At 47.5% G+C, this 13,240-nt stretch overlaps 1 protein-coding gene and 1 long non-coding RNA gene across 2 annotated transcripts; one reads left to right on the top strand and one right to left on the bottom strand.

Moving 5' to 3' along the window:
- Window positions 1–2,617: 2,617 nt before the first annotated feature.
- g3bp1 (GTPase activating protein (SH3 domain) binding protein 1) lies at window positions 2,618–12,382 on the bottom strand. Its single transcript, XM_005453218.4, is given in 13 exon segments — window positions 2,618–3,604; window positions 3,607–3,714; window positions 3,810–3,919; window positions 3,999–4,124; window positions 4,324–4,441; window positions 4,832–4,936; window positions 5,029–5,272; window positions 5,452–5,545; window positions 5,747–5,837; window positions 5,934–6,107; window positions 6,388–6,469; window positions 6,594–6,710; window positions 11,676–12,382. Coding segments are annotated over 12 exon segments (1,485 nt in total). The 5' UTR covers window positions 6,689–6,710; window positions 11,676–12,382; the 3' UTR covers window positions 2,618–3,466.
- Window positions 10,065–12,308, top strand: LOC102077793 (uncharacterized). Its single transcript, XR_001224644.3, has 2 exons — window positions 10,065–10,524; window positions 10,624–12,308. It is a non-coding gene; the product is annotated as an uncharacterized LOC102077793 (long non-coding RNA).
- Window positions 12,383–13,240: the final 858 nt, after the last annotated feature.

Genomic DNA, 13,240 nt, shown 5'->3' with positions numbered 1-13,240 from the left:
ATTTCCAGGAATACTGCTGGGAGTCAGCCGGCCTTTATATGGTGCACTCATTTGGATTCAAGCGCTCCTAAAATCTCAAACATTTTCTGGTCTGAAGCTTCTTCTAAGGTTACCCCGCAGACCAGCACAGCCCCAGCACCGCTTATTTATTCAAAACATTGATAGATTATTTTGCATTTTGCACCAAGGGAGTGGCACTCCAATTTCGTTGTACCCTGTACAATGACAATAAAGGCTATTCTATTATACTTTATTGATCCCGAAGGAAATTGGGTGGGTTAAGGCTGCTAGCTTCAGCCAGTGCCAACATGAGCACCCCTTCTGACCATATGTAGATTACACAAACATCACATTGGGAAGACAGGTCAGAGAGGTACGAAAAACAGTGAAATACACAATACATAAGGAAAGAGGAGGAGAAAAAAGGAACTCCTTCCAGACTGAGCTCCTTAGGGAGAGCAGTTTGAGAATAGAAAAACAAAACAAAACATGTCTTATGCCTGTTATTCACATCTTTATTAAAAACAACTTGGACGATGACGTTGTGTTGTTCAGAGGTGGTGAGAGGAGAGCGGACTCGTTAAAGCAGCCCAGGTCAAACCGGTCAGTACAGAAATGGATGCTGCTGTGCACATCACCTGATCACCTGTGGAGGGAGTTATGATGAAATGTATGGAGATGACCGCGGCCTTCCACAGTGAACTGAAGAAAAACACTGATCAGGGAATAAAGAGAGGACCTCTTTGATCAGGTAACAGATGAAGCTTTAACTGCACGTATTTCTGTTACCGCCCTGACTGATGAAACCATGCTTTCATTCAATTCAATTCAATTCAATAAAACTTTATTGATCCTGAAGGTTGACCCCAAAGGAAACTGGTCATAAACCAGTGTTAACCTGCTCTTCTCCTTCTTTTGTCCCTAGCTGGCAGTCGGTAAGGGAGGTCATCCACGAAGCCGATATGTCTCTGTGGGCGTTGTAGGGTTTCCATCTTGGTCAACACTGCACTTCCAGACCTTGTGGTCTGTGGCCTTGACCTTTGCTTGCTTGAAGGTTAGATGTTGTCGTTTAAGATAGTCTTCAATTTGCTCGATCTAAGTCTTCTTGAGCGCCAAACCAAACCAGCTCTTCTATCGAGGGCTGCTGGTGACACTGACTACGTATCGCGCTGTTGCTGAGCCGGTCACAGAGGGACGCTCGGAGAATCTGACTCAAACGGCACATTTGGAAGAGCTCGAGCTTGTTGAGGTCGTGCTTGAGGATGACCCAGGTCTCGGATCCATAGAGAATTACCACCAGTGTGCGGTACAGGCGGATTTTGGTGATGAGGGTGAAGTTTGTCTTCCTCCAGACGCACCATTGGAGGGAGCTGAATGCCGCCACTGCTGCCAGCTGGTCAAATGAACACTGCCACACATGTAGGGATGGGTATCGTTTAGGTTTTATCCGATACCGGTGCCAAACCGGTACTTTTGAAATGGTGCCGGTGCTTAAACGGTGCTCAAACCGGTGCTTAAAGAATGGAGAACACAAAATTGGTCCAAAAACCTCTCATGTTTAGCTGTTTTTTTGTAAAAAGATAACAATGTTAGCCTTTTCTGCAGCTATAGGGCATATATGGTCTCACTCTTGGCTGGAAGCAGTGCTTAAACAATGGAAAAAACACAAACTTTGTCCAAAAACCTCTCATGTTTAACTGTTTTCCACTTTTTCTTTGGTCATTTTAGCCTTTTTGGCCAGGGTGAAGGGAGTATCTGCCATCAAACAAGAAGACAGCCGCATGTAACTACGACGGTGTTTGCTAGTTCACCTTACATGCATTAATGTAATAATGTGGTTAGCGTACTCAACGTTAATTACACACGAACAACATGAAGCTACTCACGCAGAGGAGAACGGCTGCTGCTGCCATCATCATCCGTCATCATTTCTGCTACACTGACAGGGCTAGGGGCCAGGACTCTCCTCTTCGGGTTTTTGGGGGATGTTGCTAACTCCGGTCCGATAAAAGGCACCACACCCGCAGTAGATGTGCACGGTGTGAGGTCTCGCAGCAAGCTATCAAACACGGCGCATTTCTCGGCTTTAAAAAAAACTTGTTGCAGGCTGCTCAGTTTGCATCTTTTGCTGTGAGGTACAGCCAGACTTTTGATCGCTTCGCCTTGGGCATTTTTAATCTGTAGCTACTGCTCTAAAAGAACGTACGTACCTGGCCCCGCCTACTATCCTCGGAAACGTAAAATGATTGGCTAGAATTGGCTCAGGAAAAAAAAAAGCACCGAAATAAAGCACCGAAATGTGTGCTGCTTTTCGGTCTGGTTACTACCATTTATGTCAGATGGCACCGGACACCGGTACCCATCCCTACACACGTGTCCATAGACCTTGGCCTTGTTATGGTTTAAAAGAATAATTTATAGTTTTTTGGATTAAGTGAAGATAAGACTTACTTTTTTTTTTAAATCAATTAAAGGCATAGAAAGAAAAAGATCAGTATTAAAGCTTCTCCTTCTTAAACCGTCCATGTTCCTGGACATGGACACGTGCTGCCGTCCACAAACACGTTTAACTCCCCGTGCATCCGTCCACAGACTGAAAACAAGCTCCAAAACAAAGTTCAAAACAGTAATTCACTTTAATTTAGTTCTCTCGTTGGCCGGTGAGCTCGCTTTAAACATGACAAATGAAGTGCATCGGTAGAAGCCTAACAACGGGTTTGGAAACATGCTCCATTCAGACACGTCTGTCAATCCACATATTACAAGCCAACATTATTATTACTCAAATAAAACCACTATAGTTCAGCTCTTGACCTGATAGAAAAAAAATAAGACAGATCCATCGCTAGATACAACGGTGGCAGCAATACACAGGATTGCCCAAGCAGTAAAGTACACGTTCCTTTAAGAAACAGGGAGAGAACGCGAAAAACAACACCTAACCTCTGGGTTCATTATCCCCAATTCAAGTAGTATTTACCCTTTATGTGTTTGCATGTTTTGATTTGTTTAATAAATTCAAGTTCAGCATGAAAAACAACAAAAAACAGACAAGAGTCCAAATAATACATGTGTTGGTGGAAGTCAAAGAAGAGGAGGAGGAGACGAAGGGAGAAATGAGAGCGACGTCCTCAAATCAGCAGGTGAGGAGGAGGAGGCTGGAGTGGAGGGCATCTGGGGAGGAGGAAGAGGCAGCCATCTTCAGGAGAGACACATGCTGCTGAAATCAGCAGGAAGGAGCGGGCGGAGCTCTCGACTAAACCTGCGTTGATTACTGAAACCTGTTTTGATGCTCCTGCACCGGGAGGGAAACGAAGAGGAACCACGACTGCACAGAGTTCCTTGCTTTTCCCTCCCAGGACCGGAGCAGAGAATTTGGCCGTGTCCAATCAGCTCCTGCTGCAGGCAGGCACACACCTGCTCAGGTAAATGACAGTAATGAACTCAGGTTCAGAGGCCGGGAGCCTCACTGGCGGGGGGCAGGGTAGCGTCCCTCGCTGGGTCCGGCGCCCCGTCCGGAGCCGAAGCTGGGTTTCTGTGACGTGCCTCCGCGGGCCGAGGGGCCCCGGGGTCCCCCGCTGCCCCAACCCGCTCTCTGGGCCCGCCGGGGCCACCGGGGCCCCGAGGCCTGGCGTCCCGCCTGTCGCCCTCTCTGGCTGACCGGGTTTTCTTCTCCTCCACGTTCAGGCGCACGTCGCCTCGGAACTTGATGGGCTGAAGGAGAAAAGAGGCGTTAAAGCGGTTGTCACGGGCCAAGACACAAACAGCTCAGCGTGAAGCTCCTCGGCTGAAAGCATCAAAAAGCTCACCCTGTTACTGAGGATCTTCTGGACGGGCTCAGAGTCGTCGAAAACCACAAAGCCGAAGTTTGGAAGCTTCCCTCCGCTGTTGATCCTGAGCTCCAGGACCGTCCCGTACTCTGAAAGATCCAGTGAAAACAGTCAGATTTTACACCTACAAACAAAAGAAAAAACAAAGTTTCACCGAATCCAACTCACGCTCAAAGAACTCCTTCAGTTCGTTCTTGTCCACGTCGTGAGGCACGTTCCCCACAAAGAGTTGGTGGGCATCGGGATACCGGACCACCCGGCGCCCCTCCGACTCACCCTGCTCTCCTTCTCGAGCTGAGACAAACAAGAAGAGTCCTTTTCAGACAGAGCTTCTCAGTGTTCAGCAAAAATGACAAACCCAAACACCCCGAGGAGACCCCGCTGTCACAAATCAGCCAGGGACACCTTTGCAGCTGAGCTCCTCTGAGGTGCTTTGTGATGTTACGTCTGGTCTACAATAAAGGCCTGCTGCTGCTGACAGGACTCTGCGTACCTGGTCTGGGGCCTCTGTGAGCAGGCGGAGGACCTCCCGGCCTCTGTTCCCTCGACCTCTGGTCTCTCTGTGGTCTCTGTGCTGGTGTCTGGGACTCTGACTTCACTTCAGCTCTGGGCTGTAAGAGTCGAAACGCATTTTAAAACAAAAAGTTTGGTTTCTGGACTCGAGGCTCTGATTATCATCACAAAGGTGCTGCTGGCAGAAGCTGTGTCCCCTCTACTCTCAGAGCTCTGCCATCATCTTCTCAGTGTTACCCAAGAGAAGCGATTACATCATCAAGTGAGATTAAATCTGCTTTTAAAATAGTGACACCTGCTGCCAAAGAGTAAAAGGACAGCTATCTCCAGAAAAATGCTGAGAGAGCAAAGTCTTTGTGTGAGACTTTATCATATTGCATGTTTGCTAATATTTGACATGAATGTTCATTCAGAGCATCACGGCACTTCTGAACCCACACCTGTGACATAAAGCCTGAGGAGGGTTCTGAGGGAGAACAGGGACTCACCGGTGCTGTGGGGGTGACTTTGACGACATGGGGAGGGATTCCTGAGACAGGGACAGCCCCGCTGGGAGGGAGGTTCTTACTGGTGACCAATGCCCAGGAGAACGGCTGGAAGACACGAAGGAAAGAAATCAGATCCTCGTGTTCGCCACTTAACCTGATTCATAAACGTCACCCTGATTGGCCACACAACCACCTACCCTGTTTTCCTCCGGGGCAGCAGGGGCGGGCTCAGCGGGTGCAGCGACAGCTTCTGTAGCGGGTGGCGCGGCGGGGGCGGGGCTTTTCTCTGTCTGCTCATCACCTGTGTGCGCGTCCGTCTGCGTGTCCGTCTGCGTCTCGGGCTTCAGCTCCACCGCCTCGGCCTCCTTCTCTGCTTCCTGCTCTGGTTCTGGGCTTGCTGCCACCGCTTCCTCCTCGTCACCAGGAACGGCTGGCTCTGAACTGGAAGCGAAGAAGAGAGAAGTTCACTTCACTGGAAATGCTACTTGTGGCAGTTTGCTTTAGAACTCCAGTAAATAAAACTGTGTTATCATCTTCTTCCACAACCCGGGTGCAACTCTGGGTTCTGTGCATTTAAATATTCAAGTTTAAACCTCGCCAAGAACGTGAGTCTCATGTACCAGGCTGCTGGGTCGTAGAAAGGAGCCGACTCCTCTGGAGCCACGTCAGGGGAGGGAACCCTCTCCTCCAGCTCCTCGACCTCATCCTCGGACTCTGAAAACCAAAACACGTATGTAACGGTAAGTACTGACAGCAGCAACACTGAACTTCCTCCACCTCTGCTCTGAAAACACTCGACTCACTACCCGAATATTTTCATCCCCATTTAACTGATCAGACATATTCAGGATTTCTTCCTCTGATCTCTGAAAAAGCCATGAATCACAACAAAAACAGAACTGGACGTGTCCTCACCCTCAGGCGGCTCAGAGTCGGAGTCGCCGAACACTTCGTCCTGGTAACGGAACACATCATTGTGGACGTAGAATTTGTTTGCAACGGTTCCCTGAAGGAAAGAAAAACCCATCAATCAACACTTTCTACTGCGGATTCAGTCACAGATCACATGATAACAGGCCGAAGGCCCGATGGAAGTACTGACCTCGGGCGCCAGCACGAAGGTCTGCATGAATTTCCTCATGGGCTGCATGTTATTGGACAGCTCGCCCATCACCTGCACCACCACACCCTCATTCAGGGTGGCATGAGCGTCCACGTGTCTGATCTTGGTGTGACAATCTCGGAAGCTCAGAGCCATCACCCTCTTATGGATCTCCTGGAAAAGAGAACACAGAGGCAGAGTCAGACTTCCCGCGCCCAAAGCTGAAAGCTATGAACTCAAACCAACTTCACGCTTGTGGTCAGACGTCAACCGGAGGACGACGCCTCGATCAGCTTATCATTCAGGATGGGCCAGCCTCGTCTGAAATGAGCCTGCGTGTGTGTGCGTTTTTAAGCTGTAACTATAACATCTTACTTGTGGTACAGTTACATGTTCCTTCCAGCTCTGTGGAATTGACCTGAAAGCTACAGTGTGCCAGCTGAACTTTACTTACAGATTGTCCGTAAACGGCCTCCGCTGGTTTGCCATTGCTGTCCAGGCCACCATGCACGTAGGATGAGTTCTTTCCATAAAACCTGAGTGCAAACAGCAGAGACGGGTTTAGTGTGTGCAGGAAGACATTTACAAAGACAGCGGGCGAGCGCGTGACGCTTTAGTCACTCCCTCGTATGCTGACAGACAAACAGCTGCCGGCTGTACCTGTGCAGGTAGTCGGGGGCCTGGTTCAGGAGTGTGTAATACTGTCGGACAAACTCTCGCCCGACCAGCTGGGCACTTGGCTTCTCCATCACCATTTCTTTGGTCAACTTGAAATCTCTGCAGAGAGAAAGAGCAGGTTGAGATCAGCAACAGGACAGAAGATATCACTACAAACAAAGAAAGCTCCGCTTATCCCGACAGCTGTGAACAAATTCATCATGGATGTTTTAGTGCCACAAACACAGAGACATGAGGACTGCACAGACTGAGAAATCTGCTTAATGAAGTCACTCTGAGCTCAGCAGTCTCTTAAACGTTGATCATTCAGAGCAGCAGACCCTGTGGGGTAGAGGAACTTAGTTTCAGGTGCTGATGAGCTGCTCATGCAGACCGACTCATCGCGTTCAGCCTCGGCCTCTACGCATTTGTGACGCCTGTAATCAGCAGAGCCGACCCATTCTGCCTCGTCTGTGTGCACCGACGTGAAAATGGCCGCGGAGACGATTTTCACAGGGCGAGGACAAACCTGAAACACCCCCCTGCCAGGTCCTCTGCTGCCTTTCCTTCACATTGGGAACTTTCTGAGATTAAAATGCGATTGAGGCTTTTTTTATTCATCAAATCTAAACTGACAAGCTGTGGTCTGTGCTGTCGGTGATGTCAGTCGTCTTCAGCTGCAAACTGACGTCTGCTGTGTGGGAGTTTCAGCTGAGGGCAAGATTACTGATGAAAGTGATCAGGCAAGTTTGTCTGAGGGGTGACTGATGCTGAGAAGTGCAGTGGAAACACCTTTCTGATAGGGCTGTTCGATATAATGATATATATCGGATGACGATATGATAACATCTATCGTTTCATATTACGCTATCATTTGTTTCGTGGTGTCGCAAAATAAAACTGTTTACGGTAATATTTTTTCAGCGTTTTGATGGTCACTGTAGTGGTTGTATTAATTTAGTAAAGTTCTCTCTTTCTCCTATATTTAAAATAACCACACTACGGACGGACAAACGAATCTTTTTACGCGTAGTCGTTAGAACCTGGAGAACAGAGAGCAGTCAGGTGCTCAAAATAAACCTTAAACACAAATGTTAGAACAAGCTTTTACCAGCAGCACAACAAATACTAAATAAATATAAATAATAAATATAAATACATAAATAATAAATACTCACAAAGAAAACGGTGGCCGTTACAACTTATGTCTAAAAATGTTTAGTTTCATGCATCGTTCAAAACACTCGACTCCAGGTACACGACGCCCAGCTGAAAACACTTCACGCAAGTCGAGTTGCCCGAGATTCACAGAATTAGCAGAAAATGTAAAATTTTATTCGGGACGTTAAGTGTCTTATATCGGGATATGAGATTTTGGTCATATCGCACAGCCCTACCTACTTTCTGACACACCTGACTTTAGGCTGAAGGTCTTTTTAAAAAACAGTTTCTTCTGTGGCAGATATCACATCGCCCACGGGAAACTGCACGAACGCTGACTATGTTTTGGAATGGCTGCAGACTATGGCTTGTTCAGATGTGTTCTACCTTACCTGTAATATGACAACTATGATGCAAACAGACGTCAGAAGCAGGAAGTTCGCTGCGCTCCACAGACACGCCTGACATGCTCAGACAGACCTGCATACTTTCCCTGTTTCCTGAACATTTGCAGTTTTTAAAATGAGACCTACTCAGGATTTTTCCACACAAAGCTGCAGAGCTCGTCAGACTCGATGGATCGCCTGCTTCATGTCTCTACTGGTACATTTACTCTCTGTAGCAACATGAATGGAGTCTTTAAGGAAGACTGGAAAAAGTAATTCCTGCTGTGAATTCCTCAACAATCAATCCCACAGGAAACAACCAGCTGGGTCACTTTACTGTGGCAGAAAGAGCTGGTGGCTTTTATTTGAGGGTCTCTGGTAAAAACATTTCCAGGGTGTCCACCTGTGAAGCCAGCAGACCGCTTGGCCTCCTCATCTGGATATTTTTAGACAGAAACCACGGCTGCTACATGAGCTACTTGCCGACTCTACCCACTAACCTCTCTCAGTGTAACACTAACAAAAGGACAAAAAAGCTCAACACGGACAATGTGTTAGCATGTATATCTAATGTTTATTTCAGTAACAGTTTTGGCTTTAATCTGTGTTCTGTTGTCCAATATTTATTTAATGTTTTTTTAGGTTTAATAAATAAACAAAGTCTGAGTAATTACATTAAATAAACCTGATCTCAACATCAACTGAAAGAACGGTGATGAACATCTGTCATGATATCCTGTGTATCGAGCAGCTGCTGTTCTATCTAAGCCCAGTTAGCCTTACCGAACCAAGAACTACAACTTGCAGTTCCTCTAGCATCCAGCAGGGGCTCCAGCAGCAACTCTATTAAAATGAACATGTTTACAGCCTGAAAACAACCAGTCTGTGGTCTCTATAGATGAGTTCTACCTTCATAAAAGCTGTTTAAACTGGACTAAGGTTTGCATTATTAGGGGTGTGGCCTCTGACAGGTGGTGGTGACACAGGTGGCCTGCACAAACATCCTAAATCACGATTCATGTTGCTCTGAAATGGCTTTGAACTGTACACAGTGTGCAGACTGTCCAACTTGGGTAAAATCAAACAAAAATCAAAGTACTACAAGTATTACATTTGGAAGGTTGTGCAGATTACACCGGCCAACGAGTATTTTGCTGCTGGGATTCGTTCACCTGTGCTTTCGTGAATTTCGCTTCCAGATTCCAAATTTAAAAAAAAAAACAAAAACGTTTTCTTCAAGCAAGTCCAGGTTTTTAGCTGACTCAAAAAAAAAAAAAAAAAAAAGACGGTGACATATTTCAGTGTTTAACAAGTTTGGTATCCAGAAAAGTGAAGGCAGAATAAAAGCAGGCATATTTGTTGCCCCTGAACTCCGAACCGACACTGAATCCGCAGCACACAAAGTACTAGTGGACGCAGAGTGAAAGCAGAGAATCACGCTGATGAGTGTGAAACATAGCTCATCAGATGATTCAAGACTCATGTTTCTGTCACCAATAAGCATGGGGAAAGGTTTCATCTAGACATAAATGTGACCGAAGACCGATATCAGGGAAAATGTAATCCAGGCATGACGATGACTGCTGCTGGTCATCGCAAAGAGCGACAGATGCAATGAAGCGCTAGTGACTCATATACTTTTAATCTCTTGTTTAAATAAATTGATAGAAATTTGCTTTAATGCATCTCTCGCTTGTTTTCCCCAAACCACTGAAGGCGCAATGGTCTCCTACTTCCACACGCCAACATCATCATCTGTTTCACTACACCAGGGGTAGGCAACTCCAGGCCTCAAGGGCCAGTGTCCTGCAGGTTTTAGATGTGTGTTGATCGAACACAGCTGATTCAAATGTCTAAATTACCCTCCTCAACATGTCTTTAAGTTCTCCAGAGGCCTGGTAATGAACCAATCATTCGATTCAGGTGTGTTGACCCAGGGTGATATCTAAAACCTGCAGGACACTGGCCCTTGAGGCCTGGAGTTGCCTACCCGTGCACTACACCTAGGAACCTCATCTGAGATCTTCCTCTTGTCCTCCCACCTAGCAGCTCCATCTTCATCCTTTGTCCAGTGTATCCACTCTCCTTTGACTTTGAGCTATCCCTCTGATGGACTCATTTCTAAACCTCTAAATCCTGATGCTTAAAATTAAATCTAGCTTAGGTGAGCCTAACCATACTGTGGATATCCTGCTCGAGCATGCTTGCCTGTCTTTATACAATACCGTCTGCAGGCATCCCTGGATGTTTCATGTCTGCTGCTACTGGACATGCGAAACCTGAAGTGCTCTTTACCTGGGTCTTCATTGGCCTACAATAGTCATCTGAGGCCTGCAAGCTGATGTAGGTATGGCTGATTCGCATACAGTTAAGGTAAGGAGTCAAAGGTATGTAACACAAGTCTCTTCTTTGCCCATTTTCATGTTTTTGGACATTTGATAAACTTTAAATCCATTTTCAGTTAATTAAGCCCTGCACTCTTACAGTTTGTCTTCCCCCTCCTTACCCCCTCGGCTAGCCAAGGAAGATGGCCGCCTGCCCTCAGCCTGCTCCTGTTGAAGGTGTCTTCCTGTTGGGGAGAATTTAGCCCCCTGCTAAGACCGGGAGTACACGGGATCACTGGCCTTCTCTCTACCTTCCACCGCAAAGTGCTGTGCAGTTAAATGTGCACACCTGTACACACAGCACGAGCCATCTGTTGCTGTGACACACCGCCCAGCCCCCCCTGGTCCACCAGGCTTTAAGGTGGAGTAGCCCAGCTAGCCAAAAAACGTGCCCCAATGCTTCCAGCTGGCTCTAGCTTATCGATCCGAGCTCCGCGTGAAGGACCGCGCTACACGCACACAAAGGCCGCGGTGTGCCCGCTGCTCGGAGCCGCTCACCAGCCTACCTACACGCGAGCCTCGGTGGACTGTCCCATAGATAAACGGGTTCACATGGCACGTTAGCTGGCCCTCTCCGGAGCCAAGCTGCGGAAACTGAGCGAACACACGGCTCCCAAAGCGAGGCAGGGCGAGCGGCGGCCGCAGCACGTGTCCCGGCCGGCCACCCCTCCGCTGCTGCCGGAGAGAGCCCCGCTAGCAGCTCCGAACCGGGACCGAAGGGTGAACCAAACACGAAATTCATGTTTAAATAATTTAATTTAAAATGTGGGGATTAAACGACAAAATGGAGCGGAAAAGGAGGCAGTCACGACCGAGCCACGGCTAAAAGAGAGCTACATGTGGGGGGTGGCTATATCCTGGAGACCAAACAATCAAGCCGGTAGCTGTATTTCGACTTTTTCCACGCAATAACAGTTATTACACCATCCGATGGCAGTTGGAAATACTCAGATACTGTAATTTGCAAGTAATACACCATTATGTATAATTATACTCTTGTTACAATGTCAATAGGATCGCTAACAGCAACTCCCAGTCTACACCAGGATGTAGACGGGGCCTGGAAGAGCGATCCAGTTAATAAAAAAACCCAGGTGATATAAACTAATCACACACAGAAATGTTGGATTAGATTACAAAGAAACGTAACTTACCACCGGATGAATTATTTTGGGGAAAACTGCGCTTTACAAACAGGAAGTGTCTAAGAGTCACAGCAGCGGCTGCCTGATCGCTAACGGCTTCACAACGTGCCGAAATGCTTAGTACCGGCCTTGGCTCCACAACCGAACATGATATTCTGCCCGCCTACGCGACTGCTACCCAATCAAATTCACGCACTGCGACTTATTCACCAATAGTTGAACGTGACTGCAACGGCCCCTTACGTACAGCCAATCCGGAAGCGTCTCCCCCCCTGCCTGGGTTCACGGAGCGTGCCAATAACGTCACAGTGTCAGTTGACGGTACGATGGTTTCGCGAACAGGCGACTGCCGTTTTATTGTTAGCTCGCAGTGCACCGTTGCTTACCCCCGCCTGAGGGCGACAAAGGCTTTTGTTGTCGAACCTGGGAGCGAATGACTCATCCAACCATGCGGATTTTAATTCATTTTAAGCGGCCTAATGTGATAAAAGGAGGCCGTGGGACTGAGACATAGGCTTCACTCTTTTCAGATCAGAAGAAGCTGGATGCAGCCTGCTTTAGGACTGTTAAACAAACTAATCCAAACTCAAGATCCAATGTGGGGCTTTTCTGCAGCCATAACCCTAATCTCACCGAAACAAGTGCAGAGTTTCTTTATCATTTTCTGTTCTGTGTTGGTAATAATTTTAATAAACATGAGCACAAGAGAGAGGAAGACGCCACACAATGAGCTGAACATGAACTTGTTTTTTAATTCCTGCATTTCCAGTTTTTGCCATTTGTATTGTGTCCCTTTGTATTTCCCTCACGATTTCCCATCATCACCCCCTCCTCTCCACTGCGCCCCTTCAGTGTTCTGTTTTTTGTGTGCTACCCCAAAATTTTTAGTGCCCACCCATCCCCCCCATATGGTCACCCATATGAAAAAATACTAAAGCCGCCCCTACAAGGGTGCAGCGATGTAACCACAGTTGTGATGTTTGCTTCGAGAGCGTTGATGCGCAAGTATAGAGAAGGTCAGAAGGAGCTTCACTGTGTCTTTGTTGGGCTATAGAAAGCAGAGGTCGTAACAGAGGAAGTGTGGCGTTGTGTGAGGGTGGTTCAGGACACAAGTGAGGACAGAGACAGTGATGAGGTGTGCAGGTGGAAAGGTGAACATGGAAGGAGCAAAGGTAGTAAAGATGGATGAGCTTAAATACTTGCGGTCAACCATCCAAAGAGGTGAAGAATAGAGTGCAGGCAGGGTGGAGTGGGTGGAGGAGAATGTCAGGGGTGATTTGTGACAGAAGTAAACAGCAATAATGAAAGAGAATGTTTAAAGATGGAGGTGATGCTGTGATGGATGGTTTGGAGACGGTGGCACTGACACAAAGACAGCAAAGCACGAGGTTCATCGATGTGGTGAAGGAGGACATGCAGAAGGTTGGTGTGACAGAGGAGGGTGTTGCTACGTGGAGTCTCACTGTGGTTTACTGAGATGTTTCAGACGTTTGCAGGATCAGGTTGCTGCCTTGCGGTGTTTATCCGCCAGCTCAGGGCCTCGTTTAGATCTGGACGCTCGTTTGAGCCGTTCA

The sequence above is a fragment of the Oreochromis niloticus genome, linkage group LG2 (genome assembly GCF_001858045.2).
Source record: "Oreochromis niloticus isolate F11D_XX linkage group LG2, O_niloticus_UMD_NMBU, whole genome shotgun sequence".
Lineage (NCBI taxonomy): Eukaryota > Metazoa > Chordata > Actinopteri > Cichliformes > Cichlidae > Oreochromis > Oreochromis niloticus.
This window is presented reverse-complemented; position numbering and strand designations above follow the sequence as displayed.